This window comes from Mus musculus, chromosome 4 (genome assembly GCF_000001635.26).
Source record: "Mus musculus strain C57BL/6J chromosome 4, GRCm38.p6 C57BL/6J".
NCBI lineage: Eukaryota > Metazoa > Chordata > Mammalia > Rodentia > Muridae > Mus > Mus musculus.
Window position 1 is genome coordinate 123,819,518 of NC_000070.6, and position 18,420 is coordinate 123,837,937.

An 18,420-nucleotide genomic window follows, 5' to 3' on the forward strand; every position below is an offset into this window, starting at 1 on the left:
TGGCCAGCACCAGAGCAGAAGCCCTTCGGAAGAGAATGTGAACAATTGGTTCGCATCCTCTAGTGATTTCAGACAGCGCCTTTTGGCAGCTTTCTCTTACTATTCAGGTCGATGCTTCCCCCTGCTATTGAAATCATCTTCAGCAAACAGACTAAGTTCCTAGCAGTTCACAGTGGTCAACAGAAAGCCAAGACAGCAAGAAGGCTGAAACCCTTGTCTATCTGGCAGTGTTGCCTTCCCTGGTTTTGCCTTTTCTCTCTACTCTTCCATAGGCAATGTCACCCTACGGTCCTTAACTCTGGCTACCTGTGAGGTGTGCCCACTGACCCACAGTGTCAGCATCAGAAGAAACTGCTCAGACAGGGTGTTGGAGCCAGATCAGATCTGACCATTAGAATTCTTTCTATAAATTCACAGGAGCACATTAAAGACCAAGATGTCTGCCTCCAGATCAGCATCCCAAAGCTGACTGGTGCTCAGAATCTCCCGGAGAGCTCAGGACACCTCAAGCCTCTCACCAGACCTGCATACATGTGTGCTGGGCAAGACTGTCCAGCTGAGCTGCGCCAGAGCTCCCTACCCCCCCCCCATCTCTCTCTTCCTATTAATTTATTTTGTCTCTCTGTATAATTTCTCTATTTTGATTTGTGATGTAGAGAATGACATTGACTGACTTTCCAGTGTTAAACCAAGGTTGCTTCAGGGAGGACACTTGGTCATGGTCTATTATGATTTTAACAGATGATTAGATTAGATTTGTTAAAATTTTTTTAAAGATTTATTTATTTTAATTATAAGAGCACACTGTAGCTGTCTTCAGACACACCAGAAGAGGGCATAAGATCCCATTACAGATGGCTGGGAGCTACCATGTGGCTGCTGGGAATTGAACTCAGGACCTCTGGAAGAGTAGTCAGTGCTCTTAACTGCTGATCCATCTCTCCAACCCGATTTGTTAAAAATTTAAAAGATTTGTTTTTAATTATTCATATGTGTGCTGGAATGCACATGAGTGCAGTACCAGCCATGGTGGCCAGAATCGTGGTTCTCTCTCCTCTTCCTCTTCCTTCTTTCCCATTTCCATCCTTCCCTCCATCCCTCTTTCTCTCTCTCCTCCCCTTCCTCCATCCCTCCTTCTCTCTCTCTCTCTTCTCTCTCTCTCTCTCCCTCCCTCCCTCCCTCCCTCCCTCCAACCCATCCTTCCTTCCTTTGCTGGAGATTGAGCCCAGGGCATTCATCAGCCTGCTCTCTCCCATTGAGTCATATAGTCATAGAGGGAGGTGGAGGTTCTCTATGACTCTAAGGTCTTTGCTCATTTAACACTAAGGTAGCACGCTCCCCTCATACAGCAAGTAGGAAAGGGTCTTAGTCCTGTCAGGTTTATGGCAAGGATTAGGCAGAATTGTTATCACTTGGAAGGAGGCAGCGGTGCTGGGAATCAAACAGCCTTGCACACAGTAGGCAGCCACTCTACATGAGCTACATGCTCAGCCCTGGCTATTACTTCTGATTTAGATGACTGTTAGGATCCAGCAGTGAAGCAGGGTGTATGCTGCTTATCATCCTAACACCCAGGAGATGGGGCAAGAGGATCACAAGTTCAAGGCCATCCTCTACTCCACAGCAGGCTTGTAAATAGTTGGTTCTATGTGAGATACTGAGTCAAAAACCAAAACTAAAACAAACAAACACCCCAACGATAAAGCCATCATAGCCTGTTATTTGCTTTGTGGAAAGATTTTAAACTTTAATTCAATTTTAAAAATAGTTATCAGGTCAGGTGTGGAAGAACACAACTTCAGTCCCAATAACTCAGGAGCCGGAGGCAGGCAGATCCATGGGCGGTTGTGAGCCACTGTGTCCATGCTGGGAACCAAACTTTGGTTCTCTGGAAGAGTAGCCCATGTTTTTAACAGCTGAGCCATCTCTCCAGACCCAAGACATTCTTTTTTACACATAATAAAGATTGTATCTCATCTTAAGGAATGAAAAGTCATGAGAGGAAGATACCAAGTAGGAATAGTAGAAATTTTGAGAAGACCTCTTAAAATGCTTATGGTGTGTTCTTTGGCTCAGGTGTCTATCTATCACTGTGTTAAGAAATGAATTTCATAGCCGGGCGTGGTGGCACACACCTTTAATCCCAGCACTTGGGAGGCAGAGGCAGGTGAATTTCTGAGTTCGAGGCTAGCCTGGTCTACAGAGTGAGTTCCAGGACAGCCAGGGCTACACAGAGAAACCCTGTCTCGAAAAACAAAACAAAACAAAAGAAAACAAAAGAAATGAATTTCATTTTGCTTCCAGAATGTGATTGGACTTTGTGCTAAGAAGGATTCTGAGGCTACTTCCAGACCATGGGATAGCTCAGTAGGTATAGCTCTTCTCTAGAATTTTGAGATAAGAATATCTGTTGTACACAGAGCATGATTGATCACCCTTACTTATTTTTGTGTATGTGGGTATGTATGTGTGTAGACCCTTGTGAAACTCAGAGGGCAACTTGGCTCTCTCCTTCCACCATGTGGGTCCCAGGGATCAAACTCAGGTTATGGGGCTAGGCACCAGGCTCTTTCACCAGACAAACACCTCACTGGAAGAAGTAATAGCTATCACGGCCATGAAACCCTCACAAACACAGTGCTTTTGTATGATATGCGCATCAGTTCTTTTACTTCCCCTCTTAGTCTATTGGGAACTGCTTAGTTAATATTTCCACGTTACAGACAAGGGAGGTTAATTAAATAGTGTCCCAAAGTCACTCTTAGGGATTCTGGCTCCAGGGTCTGAGCTTCTGTCTCTCTTTTATTGCTTTACTTCCTCCTCTTCTATCTCTTTTTCCTACTCTTCTTCCTCTTCCTCTTCTTCCTCTTTCTATTCCTCTTCTTCTTTTCTGTTTATTTACCCCCTGAGACAGGGTTTCTTTGTCTAGTCCAGGCTGCCCTTGAACTCACAGCGATCCACTTGCTTTGGCCTCCTGAGTGTTGGGATTAAAGGCATGCACCACTACTGCCTGGCTTTTACTGCATTTCTAATAAACCTTTAATGTTTCAGAGATATTGGTGCAGTTAACCTACATGCCTGAATCTACACAGCACACAGGGCAAGGTGGAGTTGTTGCTTGCTAATATGAAAATGGTCAAAACTTCCCATGTGTTTACTTTAGATGTGTTTTTTTTAAACTCCTACTTCATTCATAATTCTTACAGCTCTGTCTGATCGTTTATATTTTATGTTTCCAGGTTCCCTGGCCAGCTCCATCTTTGACCCCCTCAAGTCTCTTGTGGGAGCTTCAGGAGGAGTCTATGCATTGATGGGAGGATATTTTATGAATGTTATAGTGGTAAGAATTTTGGGAATAGAAGTTTTAAAGATAGGGCCTCTCATGTAGCCCAGGCTAGACTGGGACCTGATAAATAGCAGAGGATGACCTTGACTGTATCCTCACCTGGATTTGGATCTTTGTCCCTGTACCTGCCAAAATTACAAGCATGTACCACTATTTCCCATTTCTGGACTTAAATTTTTTTTTTTTTTTGGTTTTTCAAGACAGGGTTTCTCTGTATAGCCCTGGCTGTCCTGGAACTCACTCTGTAGACCAGGCTGGCCTCGAACTCAGAAATCCGCCTGCCTCTGCCTCCTGAGTGCTGGGATTAAAGGCATGCGACACCACGCCCAGCTATGTTTGTTTATTTTATGTGAGTATTTTCTGCATGTGCATATATATGTGTATCATTGGCATGCCTGGAGTCTGTGGCAGTAAATAAAACGAGGGGGGGGGAGGGGTGTCGAATCCCCTGGAACTAGAGTTATAGATGTTTGTGAGCCATTGTGTGGGTGTCAGACTCAAACCCAGATCCTCTGGAGCTACCTCTTTAGTTCCTAAACTTTTTTTATTCTTGTTTCCTGATTTATCAACATTTACTGAGTTCTTATGAATTAAGAATTTTTTGGTCACTGGAAAAAGAAAACCTTCCACCCAGCTGTCATAACCTCTTTGTGCCACGATGTGACCAGGATACTGCATAGTCAGTCTGCATTTCCATTCCCACCTCTTTCAATCAATAAATTTTCTTCCCAGGGCACTAAAGTCTGATTAAAAATAACATCCTAGAGCTCCAGAGATGGCTCAGCGGTTAAGAGCACTGACTGCTCTTCCAGAGGTCCTGAGTTCAATTCCCAGCAACCATATGGTGGCTCACAACCATCTGTAATGGGATCCAATGCTTTCTTCTGATGTGTCTGAAGACAGCGACAGTGTACACACACACACACACACACACACACACACACACATACATGTTTGTGTGTGTGTGTATCACCCTAAACCCATATATATATATATATATATATATATATATATATACACAATCATCCTAAAGCCAGTGAGATGACTCAACAGCTCTTGCCACTAACCCTGAACATGAGTTCAATCTCCTGGACCCACATGGTGGAAGGAGAGAAACTTTCCTATGATTTCCACATGCAAGGAATGTGCACATACACACAGATGCACACACATGCATGCAAGCATGTATATACATACAGAATACTACAATTATGATAATATAATTTTAAAAGAATAGTCTTTTCCTGGCATTTCCAGTTATTGTAGAAAATGGAAGATGGAAGAGATGCTCAGACATTAGTTAAATCTTTCTGAACTACTACTGGGAAAGAGAATGAAATACCAAGAGAATATTAACCAGAAAGGCTTAGATGAATTTTACAGACTTACTCCCTCATTTATTGACATGTTAGATGTTGATTTTTATATTACTTGTACTTAATTACTGGCAAATGAAATTGTGTCATTAATAAAATGAAACACTATGTTTTATTTTGTGGTCCAAAGTAGAGCAGCACTGGCCTTCCCTGATGCATTTTAAAAAGTTGGCTGTTGCATCTATAGTTTACTTTGTAAATATCTGGCACATAAACATTGCTTTAACCTGGGAGTGATATCCCTCGTCTTTAATCCCAGCACTCAGGAGGCAGAGGCAGGCAGATCTATGTGAGTTTGAGGCCAGCCTGGTCTACAGAGTGAGTTCCAGGACAGCTGGGGCTACAGAGAAACCCAGTCTTGAAAAATAAAACAAACAAAAAACCCAAAACCAAACAAAAAACAACAAAAGAAAGAAGGAAGGAAAGAAAGAAAGAAAGAAAGAAAGAAAGGAGGGAGGGAGGGAGGGAGGGAGGGAGGGAGGGAGGGAGGGAGGGAGGGGAGGAGGAAGGAAGGAAGGAAGGAAGGAAGGAAGGAAGGAAGGAAGGAAGGAAAAAGAAAAAAGAAAGGAATAAAGGAAAAGCCTACAGCTTGTATTCTTCTTCTTATCATCACTTTCCCAGAACTTTCGAGAAATGATTCCTGCCTTTGGAATCGTCAGACTACTCGTTATCATTCTGATAGGTAAGTGCACTTTTCAAACATTTTACACCCTCAGTCTTATCTTCAGCCTTCACTGGAGGGGATGCTGGATTGTGTAGCCTTGGGAAGAACTGTCCGATGGTAGAGGTACCTCGGTGACAAGTTCTGGATGTGTTTGCTCTGTGCGTCTTGCCTCTCACAATAGCTTCACTTAGGTTTTCTGTTCCAGTCTCTTGTTTCACATGTCGGGACATATATGACTTCTGTCTGCAAATGAACAGCTTAAAAACTGCTAAGACAATCTATCTTCTTCCTAAAGTTCTCAATTTTCAGCTCTTGGGGTAGTGCTCCTGCCCCACCTCCTGAGCACTAAGATAACAGACTTGTGCTCTCACACCTATACCTGGTTTTGTACAGCGCCAGCAATCCAACCCAGGGTTCCTCACACTGCAGGCCAGCGTCTACTGATTGAGTCATAGCCACAATCTCTGTCCTGGTTTCCTTGTGCATTATTCTCACTTGGCTTGCTAAGGCAGCCCTCTATCGGGTCTCTCTGTTCCTGTTCTTGCTCCCTCTTTTCCTCCTAACCAGAATGATTCTTCCCTAGCACCATAAAAGCAAAGCAACCCCCAAATCTCATCAGATTCATGTCATCCAGGCCCCAAGCCCCCAAAGCCTTCCTGTCACCCAGATGCCAAAGCGCCTGGGTGAGAAGGCCTCTGCGTATCGATCACTCCCTAGCTCCTTGCCTGGTCCTACCAGAATTGCTGGAAGTCTCTTTAAAACAGGAGGCTCACCCTCGGCCTCAGTTTCTCATTCACCCGTATAGGGTGATCTAGAGAATTTATTTTTTAACAAGTTCCTGGTGCCAAGTATCATGGTTCCTGCCTATAATTCCAGTACTCCAGAGGCCAAGGCAGGAAGATGCTCTCAAGTTTGGGCCCACTTGGGTTAGATAATAAGTTTAAGACTAGCCTGGGATGTATAGTGAAACCTCATCTCAAGCAAAATAAAACAGACATTCCTAAGTGCTTTTGATATTGCTGGTTTGAGGGGAACGTTTCTGCCTCAGGGACCTCATGCTTGTTTCTCTTTACATATCAGCATGGCTTGCTCCATCTAGGGAAGGATTCTTAGAGAGCTTCCCAATCCTCCTATTAAAAGCAGTAGCTTAGCTGATAAAATTTCTTAGTTGGTAAAAGTGCCCGACGCCAAGCCAGACATACCGAATTCAAGTCCCAGGTCCCACATGGTAGACGCAGAGGAGTGACTTCTGCAAGCTGTCCTCCTATCTCCACACAGGTACTGTGGCATGTAAACACACACACACACAGACACACACAGACACACACACACAGACACACACATACAGATACACACACACACACACACACACACACACAGAGAACTAATTAAAAATAGTATTTTAAAGGATAGTCTATTCTCAACACCCCCAATTCTTTGTATTTTCATTGTGGTACTCATCACAACGAGGACACTATTGCCTTTTGTTTGTTTGTTTGATTGGTTTTTTAAACTGGTGGGGGAGGCGGGGAGGTCTCACTCTGTAGCCCTGGCTGGCCTGGAACTTGGTAGTGAACGAGGTTGGCCACTCTACTTTTTGAGTTCTGGGATTACAGGCATCAGCCAACAAACCTGGCAATGCATACACTCCCTCTTCCACCAGGACAGTAACCTCCATAAGTCAGGGCCATCTGGTCTGCTCTTTGTTGTATGTCTACCATGAGGGTAGTTGCTTGCTTGACTGATACATCCATAAGCAGGTTACTGATAATGTCCACTTCATTAAGCTCTTATGAGAACTAATGAATCGATGGAGGGAAAACTCGGAGACCAGCAACTGGTACAGCAACAGAGTAAAGCAAGACACGGTCAAGGGGAACAAAACTCTGCCCATTTGGGAGATCCTGGGCTTCATTGGGTGTCTTCTCTTCTAGTTGCGTCAGACATGGGATTTGCTCTCTACAGAAGATTCTTTGTCCCTGCAAATGGGTCTCCGGTGAGTTTACTTTCTTTCCCCTCCCCCCTTCTTTTTGTATTTGTCTCTGTGTGTTTGTGTGTATTTGGGTGCTCTCACATGTGCATGCACACATAAGTTCATGCTGTGTATGTGGAGGGCAGAAGACAACTTGCAGAATAGGTTTCTGCCTTTCACCCTGTCACTGCCTCCAGTCTCATTATAGAAATTCTGGGATTGCAGATATCCATTCCTGTATCCAGTTTTCTTACATGGGTTCCAGGGATCAGTCGTAGGTTATCAGGCTTTTGAGGCAAGAACTTTTACCTGCTGAGACATCTCTCCAGCCTCAATCCCCCCTCAATTCTTTTCTTTTTTAAAAAAGAAAAACATATTTTTCCATCAAAAAGAGTCATCATGTAATCTCTGAATTCAGGAGGCTGATGTAGAAGGATCTGGTTGGTGCTCTGGACCATCCTCAGCTACATAGCAAGTTCAAGGGTAGCCCAGGCTAAATGAGACTGTTTCAAAACAGCAACAACCATAACAATAGAATAAAACAAACAAGCAAAAAAAGGGGGGATATCAAATAGAGATTACAACTCCAATCTAATTAAAGTGCTCAAATTTCCCTTTGGAAGTTTAAAAAAAAACAATTCCTAAGATAGATCTGGGGAGATGCCTCAATGGATACAAATTCCTAAAACTCAGTCTATGATGGACAGCCTGTAGTCCCAGCCCTTGATAAGTGGAGACTGGGATCCCCAGGGCAAGTTGGCCAGCTAGGCAACCCGAATCAGTGAGCTTTTATTCCAGCACTGGGAGGTAGAGGCAGGAAGATCTCTGTGAGTCTGAGGCCTGAGCTACATAGTGAGTTTCAGAACTAAGTCTCTCTCTCTCTCTCTCTCTCTCTCTCTCTCTCTCTCTCTCTCTCTCTCTCTCTCTCTCTCTACCTATCTATCTGTGTATAGAGAGACCTACCTCAATATATAATAGAGTGGATGGATGCAGAGCCATTTGAGAACAGTTAGCCTCTGGCCTCCACATACATACATGCACATGCACTTACACATTCATGTGTACCCATGGACATCCAAACACACATATGCACATGCACACACATATGCACAACCACAACCAAAACAAACAATAAAAAAAATTTAAAGTTCTGAGGAAATCAGAGTTCAGATTGCCATTTGGCTCTCATAGTTGTCTGCCATGCTGGTAGCTATTCAAAAGTAGGTGATGAAGGCTCCCCTGCCCACAGAGAATTTAATGTATAGTGGGAAACTGGATGTAGTGGTGCGTGCCTATAATCTCAGCACTTGTGAGGACTGAAGATCATCCTCAACTGCATTCATCATTAGTTCAGGGCCATAATGAGACATATGAGGTTCTGTCTTTAAAAACAGCAACAACAAAAACACGGATCAGAATATAGCAATGAGCTGGGCAGGCACTTGTGACTTCAAGGCCAGCCTGGTCTACAGAGCAAGTTCCAGGACAACCCATGCTACACAGAGAAACTCTGTCTAGGGGGGGGGGGAGAGGAGGATATAGAATTTTGTCCAAGTGCTAAAATTCTGTGCCCAAGTATACTATAAAATAAACTGACAAAAGTAATTTCCAGGTTTTTCTGGGGTTAGTTTTTGAATGTGATAGTTTGTTTTTAATTGTTATTTAATGTTATTTAATTCTGCATCTCACTTCAATGGTTTAATGGTTTTTGACAACAGAGATACCTCATGGCTAGTCCCATTGTGGTCTCTTGGCTAACTTTGTGTAGAGAGAGACATCAGAAATGCAAAGCTGACCAAGAGGATAAGACTAACAGTGGTTCTGTCTTGTGTGCTTAGAGTGGGTGGGTAACATTTTATATTAGGGTTGGTTGTACACACCTATAATCCTACCACTGAGGAGACTGAAGCAGGAGACTTTCTGTGATTTCCAGTCCAGCCAGGGTTATATAGCAAGACCTTGTCTCAACGGAAAGAAAGAAAGAAAGAACGGAAGGAAGGAAGGAAGGAAGGAAGGAAGGAAGGAAGGAAGGAAGGAAGGAAGGAAAGGAAAGAAAAAAGAAAAGGAAAGAAAAGGAAGGAAGGGAGAGAGGGGGGAAAGAAAAAGAGAGAAAGACTTGGGTTGGTGAGGTGGCTCAAGTGGCCAGCACTTCCCTTGGAAGCCTGTGTTCAGTCCTGGAAGCCATGTGTGGGTGGAAGGAGAGACTTGGCCTCACAGTTACCCTCTGCCTTACACATGTGCTTGGTGGCACGTGTACCCTACCATAACACATATACACAATAATAACAAGTTACATAAACAGAAAAGAAAAAGATTGTTTTGTTTTTTGAGACAAGGTCTCTCTGTGTAACCCTGGCTGTCATGGAACTTACTCTGTAGTCCAGGCTGGCCTTGAACTCACAGAGATCTGCCTGCCTCTGAGTGCTGGGGCTAAAGGCGCGCGACACCCACCTCACCTGGCCACAGTTTTTGAGCTTTACGTGATTTACAACATCATCTTGTCTCGAGGGACAAAGGAGTTTGTGTCTCCTCCATCTTAGCCCCAAGACCCAGACTTTAAGACGACGATGATATTTGCGCTGGAGTAGGAGATCCACAGCTAAAATATACAATTAGCATTTTCTCCATCTATTTCTAATTTTTTCCCCTTTCTCCAAGGTGTCCTTTGCTGCTCACATTGCAGGTGGATTTGCTGGGATGTCCATAGGTTACACTGTGTTCAGCTGCTTTGACAAGACCCTGCTCAAAGACCCCAGGTTCTGGATCGCAATTGCTGCATATGTAGCTTGTCTCTTATTTGCTGTGTTTTTTAACATCTTTCTGTCCCCAGCAAACTGACTTGCCTCTATGATAAACCAGTTAATATAAAAGTGTCACATGGGACCAGGTGTGGTGGCACACGCCTTTAATCCCAGCACTCGGGAGGCAGAGGCAGGCGGATTTCTGAGCTTGAGGCCAGCCTGGTCTACAAAGTGAGTTCCAGGTCAGCCAGGGCTACACAGAAAAACCCTGTCTCAAAACCCCCCCCCAAAAAAAAAACCAAAAAAAAAAAAAGTGTCACCGGGGGAGGGGAATTGTAGACTCTGTAAAGAAACACAGATATTCCAGCAAATGCTAAGAACATTATAAAGAAGGCAGGACAGCGACTGAGCTTACAATAGGAGGCAAGAAGATAAGAAGCAAAGACCAGGTGTTTCATGCACAGAGCATGTGTGTATTACCCTGTGAAGGAGACTTGATATCCTCGGGGGATGTAACTTGGAGGTTGTTTATAGGCTCCATGAGAACTGTACTATCCTGATAATAAACATTTTTTTTTCACATCTGTGCTGGACTCTTGCTTCCTGTTGCTTTGAGGCAAAGCCTTGTGTATGTATCATAGAATGGCTAAGAACTTTGCTGAATCCAAGCAAGTCCTTTGATCTCTGCTTACATCTCTGCAGCTGGAATTACAGGCTTGTGTGATACCAACCTGGGGTCTCCATCCTTTAAGGCCGGCTCTACTGAGCTATGCTTCCCATGTAAAACTCTTGACAATCACTTTTCAGTAGACAGAGCACAACTGTTGTTGTTTAAATATTTATGTGTTTGGTTTTTGAGACAGGGATTCTCTGTGTAACAACTCTGGCTGGTCTGGAACTTGCTTTGTAGACCAAGCTGGCCCTGAAATCACAGAGGTCCTCCTGCTTCTGCCTCGGGAGTGCCGGGATTAAAGGCATGGGCCACCATGACTGGCAAGACTTACTTTACTTCTATGTGTATGAATGTTTTGCCTGTGTGCACGTGTGTGTACCATATGCATGTACTGGATCCCCTGTAACTGGAGTTACAAATGACTGTGAGCTACCATAACGGGTGTTAGGAATCAAACCTGGGTCCTCTTCAGTAGCAACAAGAACTTCCAAACACTGAGCCATTTGTCGAGCCCCAAGCAAAACTGTTGTGTTTTGTATATATAGCTGCTAATTTTTCAACTCAGAAAAGTAGATAATTAGATATTATTCTGTATCTTAGAGATGAGGATATGGGAATGCCTAAAACACCAAAGTACAATTGCATACTTGTGGGTTTACAGCCACAGATTCAACTGACCTAGACTACAAATATTTTAAAATAATACATCTGTACTGAATACTTATAGATGTGCACGTGCGTGCATGTATGCGCACGTGTGTGTGTGTGTGTGTGTTTGTATGTGTGTATGTGTAGGCATGTGCACCAGAGCATACAAGTAAAGTAAGTGGAGGCCAGAGGGCAACCTTTAGAAGGGAATCAGTTGTCTTTTTTTTAAATTATTATTGGATATTTTCTTTATTTACATTTCAAATGTTATCCCCCCTCCCAGAAACCCCCTATCCCATCCTCCCTCCCCCTGCTTCTATAAGGGTGTTCCTCCACCCACCCACCCACTCCCACCTCCCTACCCTCAATTCCCCTACACTGGAGCATCTATCAAGCCTTCATAGGACCAAAGACCTCTCCTATTCCATCTTGGGACCAGCTTCCATCTTAAAGAAAAAAAGCCTGAGAACTTGATCCGCAGCAGAACTCAGCCTGCACCCAGTTACCAGGAAGGACCCCATGGCTTGTCCTTAGCTACTTCCTAGCAACAGTCAATAAAAGATTAGTCTGATTGTTTCAGATGAACTTTCAGACTGTGATTGTATACGGCCTTGCTTCGGCTTATAGTTATCCTATTAGACGCTTGCCAGACTGGACACCCCCTTCCTCACCCCATCACTTACTTGCCCCCATTTTCCTATAAAAACTTGTCCTGCTGAGGAATCGAAGCTGCTCCACCTTCCCTTCCCATCCTGCTGTGTCAGGGTTGGGTTGGAAGAGAGCCCAAGCCCGAGCTTGTAATGAAGAGAGCCTAATGCTTCTACATTGGAAACAGCTTCTTGGTGGTCTTTTGTGGTTTACAAACTCTTCCTGGCACAACACTTCCACCATGTGAGCCCCAGGGATCAAACGTACATTACCACGCTTACCAGGGAGCACCATTACCCACTGGGACGTTTTGCCAGCTCATCTACCTTTATTTTTTATTTTATTTTTATAGAGGATATAATTCATTTTTGCTTACAGTTGCACAGGGGTAAAAGTCCATTATGGTGGCTTCTCAATGGTGCTTTGTGTTGTAAAAAGTATGGTTTTGTTTTACTTTCCAAAGACTCTTGGTTATGCTCATCCTTTTCAACCCCAACATTGCTTCCTGTATCTTCATTTAGTTCATTGGATATAATATATATTCTTTTATCTTTAATCTTTTACAGTCTAGTCGTTGTTCCCCCTCTCAGTCTGCCCACTGACAGTTCCTCCTCCCATTCCTCCTCTGCCCCCCCCATGTGCCCCTCAGTTCCGGTCTCAAAGAGGATGTCCCCACCCCTCACCCCCATCCCACCATTCCCTGGGGGTTAGGTGCATCTTCTTTCACTGAGGTCAGACTAGGCAGTCCTCTGCTGTATATGTGTCGGGAGGGTCTCATATGAGATGGAGTATGCTGCCTGGTTCATGGCTCAGTGAGAGATCTCGGGGGTCCAGGTTAGTTGAGACTGCTGGTCTTCCTTTGGGGTCGCCCTTCTCCTCAGCTTCTTCCATCCTTTCCCTAATTCAACCACAGGGGTCCCCAGCTTCTGTCCATTACTTTATTATTATTTTTTTGAAACACTGTCTCTTCCCCAACCCCTCTCTTCTGACACACACAGAAGAGGGCATCAGATCCCATTACAGATGGTTGTGAGCCACCATATGGTTGCTGGGAATTCAACTACAGGACCTTTGGAAGAGCAGCCAGTGCTTTTTATCTGTTGAGCCATCTCTCCATCCCCGAGACATTTTTTGTGGACTCCAGAACTTACCTTTTCAGCTAGTTTAGCTGGCCAGCCAGCCTCTAGGATGTCTGTCTGTCTGTCTCCCCCCACCCCTCAGCACTGGGATTATAAAGTGAGCTGCTCTGCATTTCACTGGGTGCTTGGAACGTAAACTTAGATATATGTATCCAGTAAACACTGTGTACTGACCCAGTTCCCCAACTTTCACTGGGTGCTTGGAACGTAAACTTAGATATATGTATCCAGTAAACACTGTGTACTGACCCAGTTCCCCAACTTTTAGACTATGTGTGTGTGTTGTGCACACATTTGGAAACCCTAAAGGGTTGAACCACACTCCTCTTAAAAGTTTTAAAATTAATTATATGTAGCTGTGTGTACCAATGTGTACCGGAGTGCAGGTGCCCTCAGAAGCATCATAGGTCTTTGGAGCTGGAGTTAGAGTCTCATCAGACCACCTGACACAGGAGTTGCTAACCAAACTCAGGTCCTCTGGAAGAGAAGTGCTTCTAATCACTGGGCCATTTTGCCAGCCCCTACTCCAATTTGATTTTGATTTTGATTTTGTATAACCCTGACTATCCTGGAACGGGCTCTGGAGACCAGGCTGGCCTTGAACTCATAAAGATCTGCTTGGCTCTGCCCCCCTAGTGCTTAAAGGCATTTGTCACCAGCACCTGGCCAATCTTTAAGTTTTACTTATGAGTGTTTGCCTTCAGCTATGGACATACACTGTGCACATGCCCAGAGCCCCTGGAGCTGGGGTTGTAGATGATCATGAACCACTGGATGGATGCTGGGAATTTTCCTCTGCAAGTGTAGTCAGTATTCTTAACTTCTGAGCCCTCTCTCTAGCCCTACATCCAGTTTTAGCCAATACATATTTTAAGGCTTTTACAAAGACCAGAAGGCTTAAACATATATTGATTTATTTGACGACAATAACCAGATGAAGGTTCTTGGCCGAGGAACAGTCTTCATGTACTTGGCTTCATTCTTGTAATCTCTGCCAAGATCTGAAATCACATGGGGATAAAAACTCAAGATACACACAGTGACCCTTTTCAAGCCATCTAATGAGTCCAAGTGCCGAAGATGCTATAAAAGTGGGCAGTTCAAAACGAGGCTTGTTGAGAAAGCCTTGCTTCTCGTTTGCCAAGATGTCCCATTCCTGAAGTTCTGCCTTAGCAATCTTAATTCTCATTTTCTAAATTTATTCTATAAGTGCTCTATCTGCATGTACACCTGCATCCCAGAAGAGGGCATCAGATCCCATTACAGATGGTTGTGAGCCACCATGTGGTTGCTGGGAATTGAACTCATGACCTTTAAAAGAACAGCCAGTGCTCTTAACCTCTGAGCCATCTCTCCAGCCCTGAAACATTTCTTGAAAACACACTGAGGTGAAAAGGTAAGAGGAGACAGCAAGCTGCTTCCAGGTTGCTCCGTAATTCTCTGTAAGAGTTTCATATACCTCACCTAGTAAACACTGTAACAAAGGAGGGAGAGGTTACAGCAACACTAACAAACATACAAAATAGTCAGTATGGACTGCCATCAATAAACAAAACCGCTAATAAGACTCTCACGGAGTTACATGGATCAACAGTTAGAATCATAGACATAATACTGTCCATTTACAAGCACAGAATTATCAGCGACCTTACAGCTAACATAGCTGTCTTGGTAAACAATCCTAGTTTGAGCTATGGACTAGTTAGTACTCTGGACGTACCTATGAAATTGTTGGGTAGACAGAAGACAGGCATTAGCAGGCATGGAAGCCACTGAGGATGGACCCCTCCCTCAGCATCAGCTTTGGGTGATGTTTCCTTGGTAACAAGTAAGGGAATTGTAACAACTGTCCATCCTTAAGATTCAAAATACCCTATGAAATGGAGGGGGATGGAAGGACCAGGGCTAGCTAAAAGAACACAGAGTTCTACCTCTGGCTCTGGGTGGTGACAGGACACCTGTCCTGAAAGTGAGAGCACTGTGTATTATTGTCCCCTCCCTCCTTCCAGGTCTCTCCCGGTGGTTTGCCCGATTTTATGATTTCTAATAGATAAGCAGTATTGTGCCCTGCACTCGCCTTTCTATCTTTTAATCAGAAATTTAATGAAGTGGAAACATGTCCACCCTGACCATCAGGGTGGTCTGTGCTCGATGGAGATCACCACCCACACAGCTTTATGCAGACCTCCACCTCTGAGCCTGCTTGCTCTCTTTGGACCCTGACTCCATAAGGAGTACCTCCTTCCTCTTCTGCTTCTCCATCCTCTCGGCAGCTGGCAAGACTTCCAGCTAGCTTGCCCTGTTTTTCTTTCAAAACTGCAATAAAATGGTCCTCAAGCTTCCTTCTGAATTCATCTGAACAACTTTTTATGAACAAAATTCATGAAGAACCAATAATGCTGCTCTTCTGTTAACATATCCACGTATCCAAATATCTAATTTAAAAAAATGCTTTAAACGAAATGTAGGGTCAGACGTGGTGGTGTACACCTTTAATCCCAGCTCTCCAGAGGCTGAGACAAGCAGATCTCTGTGAGTTTGAGGTCAGTGGATCTAGACAGTGGTTTCCAGGCTAGTCAGGGCTACATAGTGAGTCCTTGTCTCAATACATAAATCAGTAATAACAGAGGCAGGCGGATTTCTGAGTTTGAGGCCAGCCTGGTCTACAAAGTGAGTTCCAGGACAACCAGGGCTATACAGAGAAACCCTGTCTTGAAAAAACAAACAAAAAAATCAATAATAATAGTAAATGAATTATAAATGAGCTGCAGAATTATCACGTCTCAATATTGACAAATGATATTGCATTTCATTTAGACGAAGACCCAGAATTCATGCAAAAGTATCTTTACCATAGGACAATCCTAAAATTAATCTCTGGAATTTAAAGTTTGCCTAGAAAAAGCACTGCGGAGATTTTCGAGTACCTCATAAAAGCACTCTTTCAAACAGTTAGGCTACAAGTTTTCTCTCTTGTAAATCCTATGAGATTTTTCTCTCAGCCTTGCTACAAGCCATGCCCTATGTCAGAAACACAGATGGCCACATTCCTGTTTTTCCCCAAGGATAAAATTTACTGAATGGCAATAAAGCCACAAGGTTTAGCAGTTTTCCTTTACAATTTCTTTTCCATTTAAACATATAAAAGCGTGTGATATGTATGTGTTGTCTCTGGGGGCGGGGAGGGTCTGAGATGGAGCTCTGGGCGGCTGTAAGCCACCTGATGTGGGTGCTGGGAACGGGATCCAGCAGACTCGGGATCCGTCTCTCCGGTTCTAGGTCAGCAGTTTCTGTCATCTGTCTAGCCTGGCCCAGGTGAGTGCACACTCTTTCATTCTGACCTTAATTACTAGTGTTAACTCTCATATCGCACAGCAAATGCATCTATATATCTTTACATAGGTTACAGAAGGAGCTGTAGCAGCATTCAAGGTGTTCCACAAGTGGGCTGAGGAAGTCTGTACTGATGGGATAACGGGCCAGGCCAGTGCTGGGAGGGGGCTACTGCTGGAGCTGCTGAGTCAGGAGAGCCACGGAGCAGCAAAAGTTTAGCTGTGAGGTGAAAGCAGGAAACAGGTTAGGAGCTGGAAATGGCAGCCCAGGAACAGCTGGGCGAATGAACGCCAGGCTGTGTTCACAGCAGGGGACAGAGCCAAACCAAAACTCAGGGGACATTCGGGAATCCTTGGTCCTTGATGTACATCCTAGGTATCAGATGGCAGGTTGAGGTGGGACCATACCATCTTGGTATTAGGAGACCATCAGTTTATGGGAGTTCAAGTGGAGGAATTGCACCTTTTCCTTAGTTTGATGTGTACCTAGTAAGCTCTTGGGTCTGCTTGTTCTGACATGAACAGTTTTAATGCGTCAATGTGTCCCCTACAAATTCAAATCTTCCTAAGACTCAACATTACTCTCTTCCTGGTCAGTCTGTGATGGGTGGGTGGTAGACATGTAGATTCTGTCTGCCTGGGGGGAGGAGGGGCACTGCCACCCTTATCGCTCAAAACATTTTGTAAAGGCATGCCAAGAAGTAAGAAAAAAGAAATGTCAAACTGAAGGGGCTGGACTTGGTTGTTTCCAGGAATGCTGGCAGCAGAGGGGTTTGCTCCAGGCTGCTTTAGACACCACTATAGCCACCACAGGAAAGACATCATGTATTTTATGGTCATGTTACAACAGTGACCTGCTCCATACCCCTGCCTCCCTAACTCAAAGGTTCTATGGGGCACAACCCAAGAAGCCTTCCTGGTTGTAGGCCAGATACTGTCACAGGCATGGTTTAAGAGCCATACAAATGGCATAACGGTTAAAAAAAAAAAATCTATAAAATTGAAACGGCTCAGAAGAACCAAGAAAGACAAAGCCAATCACAAAATAAAGTCACCAAAAATGGCTCCAAAGGAACCCAAAGTGCTCAAAGGAGCCCCAAACAAAATGGAAGGCGATGTGTGAGTGAGGCACAGTGATTGGGAGATTCAGCCAAACTTTCTAAAGAGCTGCAAACAAATTCTACAACCTCCCTTGTTTCACCAAATAGGCAAAACCCAGAGAGTACTGGCTGAAGTAGAAACAGTTAAATAAATAAACAAATAAACAAACAAATAAGTAAATTCCTTGGAATAAAGTGATTTTGGCGGCTGCTTTGACCAATCTTTCTGTGGGGGTCATCTTGCTGTGAATGACTGCCACTCAAAATGTTCTGGCTGGGTGACCAAAACAGTTACTGCTATTATTAAGGACAAAAAGTTATGTCTTGACATCTCTAACTAGCCAGGTCTGATTATCCATCTCCAATGGTCTGATTATCCATCTCCAATTCCCCAGACAACTCTGTCTCTTGTCTCTGGCCGTGTGCCCATCACACACATTTCCATAGGATGTCGGTGCCCCTTCATAGACAGGTGGACACTGCTATTCCTAACATCAAGAGACATGAAGACCAAAGACTGGTATGAGCTTCAGCCTAAATCAGAGCAGTCTTCCAGTCTTTCCCATCTCTGCCCACTGCATCACAGGCAGGCAGGGTGGCTAGAGTTGGGGGTTTCATCAGTTCGCAGACCAGGGCAATGGTGCAGTGTGAGTGCCAGAGGCTGGGAAACTCTGATAATGAGCACTGAGCTCCCACACTCCAAAAACACGAGAGCGAGTTTTATGGTGAGCCCCAAAGAATTTGGAAGCCTCGCCTTGGGCCTTAACCCTTGGATGTCGGA

General features: G+C 44.2%; 1 protein-coding gene across 4 annotated transcripts in view; it reads left to right on the top strand.

Annotated features, from left to right (window-relative positions):
• The window catches only part of Rhbdl2 (rhomboid like 2), a 42,322-nt gene extending 31,643 nt beyond the window's left edge, over nucleotides 1-10,679 (top strand). For 2 of the 4 annotated variants that reach the window (XM_006503025.4, XM_006503026.3), the window contains exons 5-8: nucleotides 3,240-3,340; nucleotides 5,344-5,404; nucleotides 7,321-7,382; nucleotides 10,017-10,679. In XM_006503025.4, coding sequence (XP_006503088.1) covers nucleotides 3,240-3,340; nucleotides 5,344-5,404; nucleotides 7,321-7,382; nucleotides 10,017-10,196 — 404 coding nt within the window. In that variant the 3' untranslated portion in view covers nucleotides 10,197-10,679. The remainder of the gene's footprint in view (nucleotides 1-3,239; nucleotides 3,341-5,343; nucleotides 5,405-7,320; nucleotides 7,383-10,016) is intronic. The other 2 variants (NM_183163.2, NM_001356445.1) reach the window with 2 other exon arrangements.
• The last annotated feature ends 7,741 nt before the right edge of the window (nucleotides 10,680-18,420 follow it).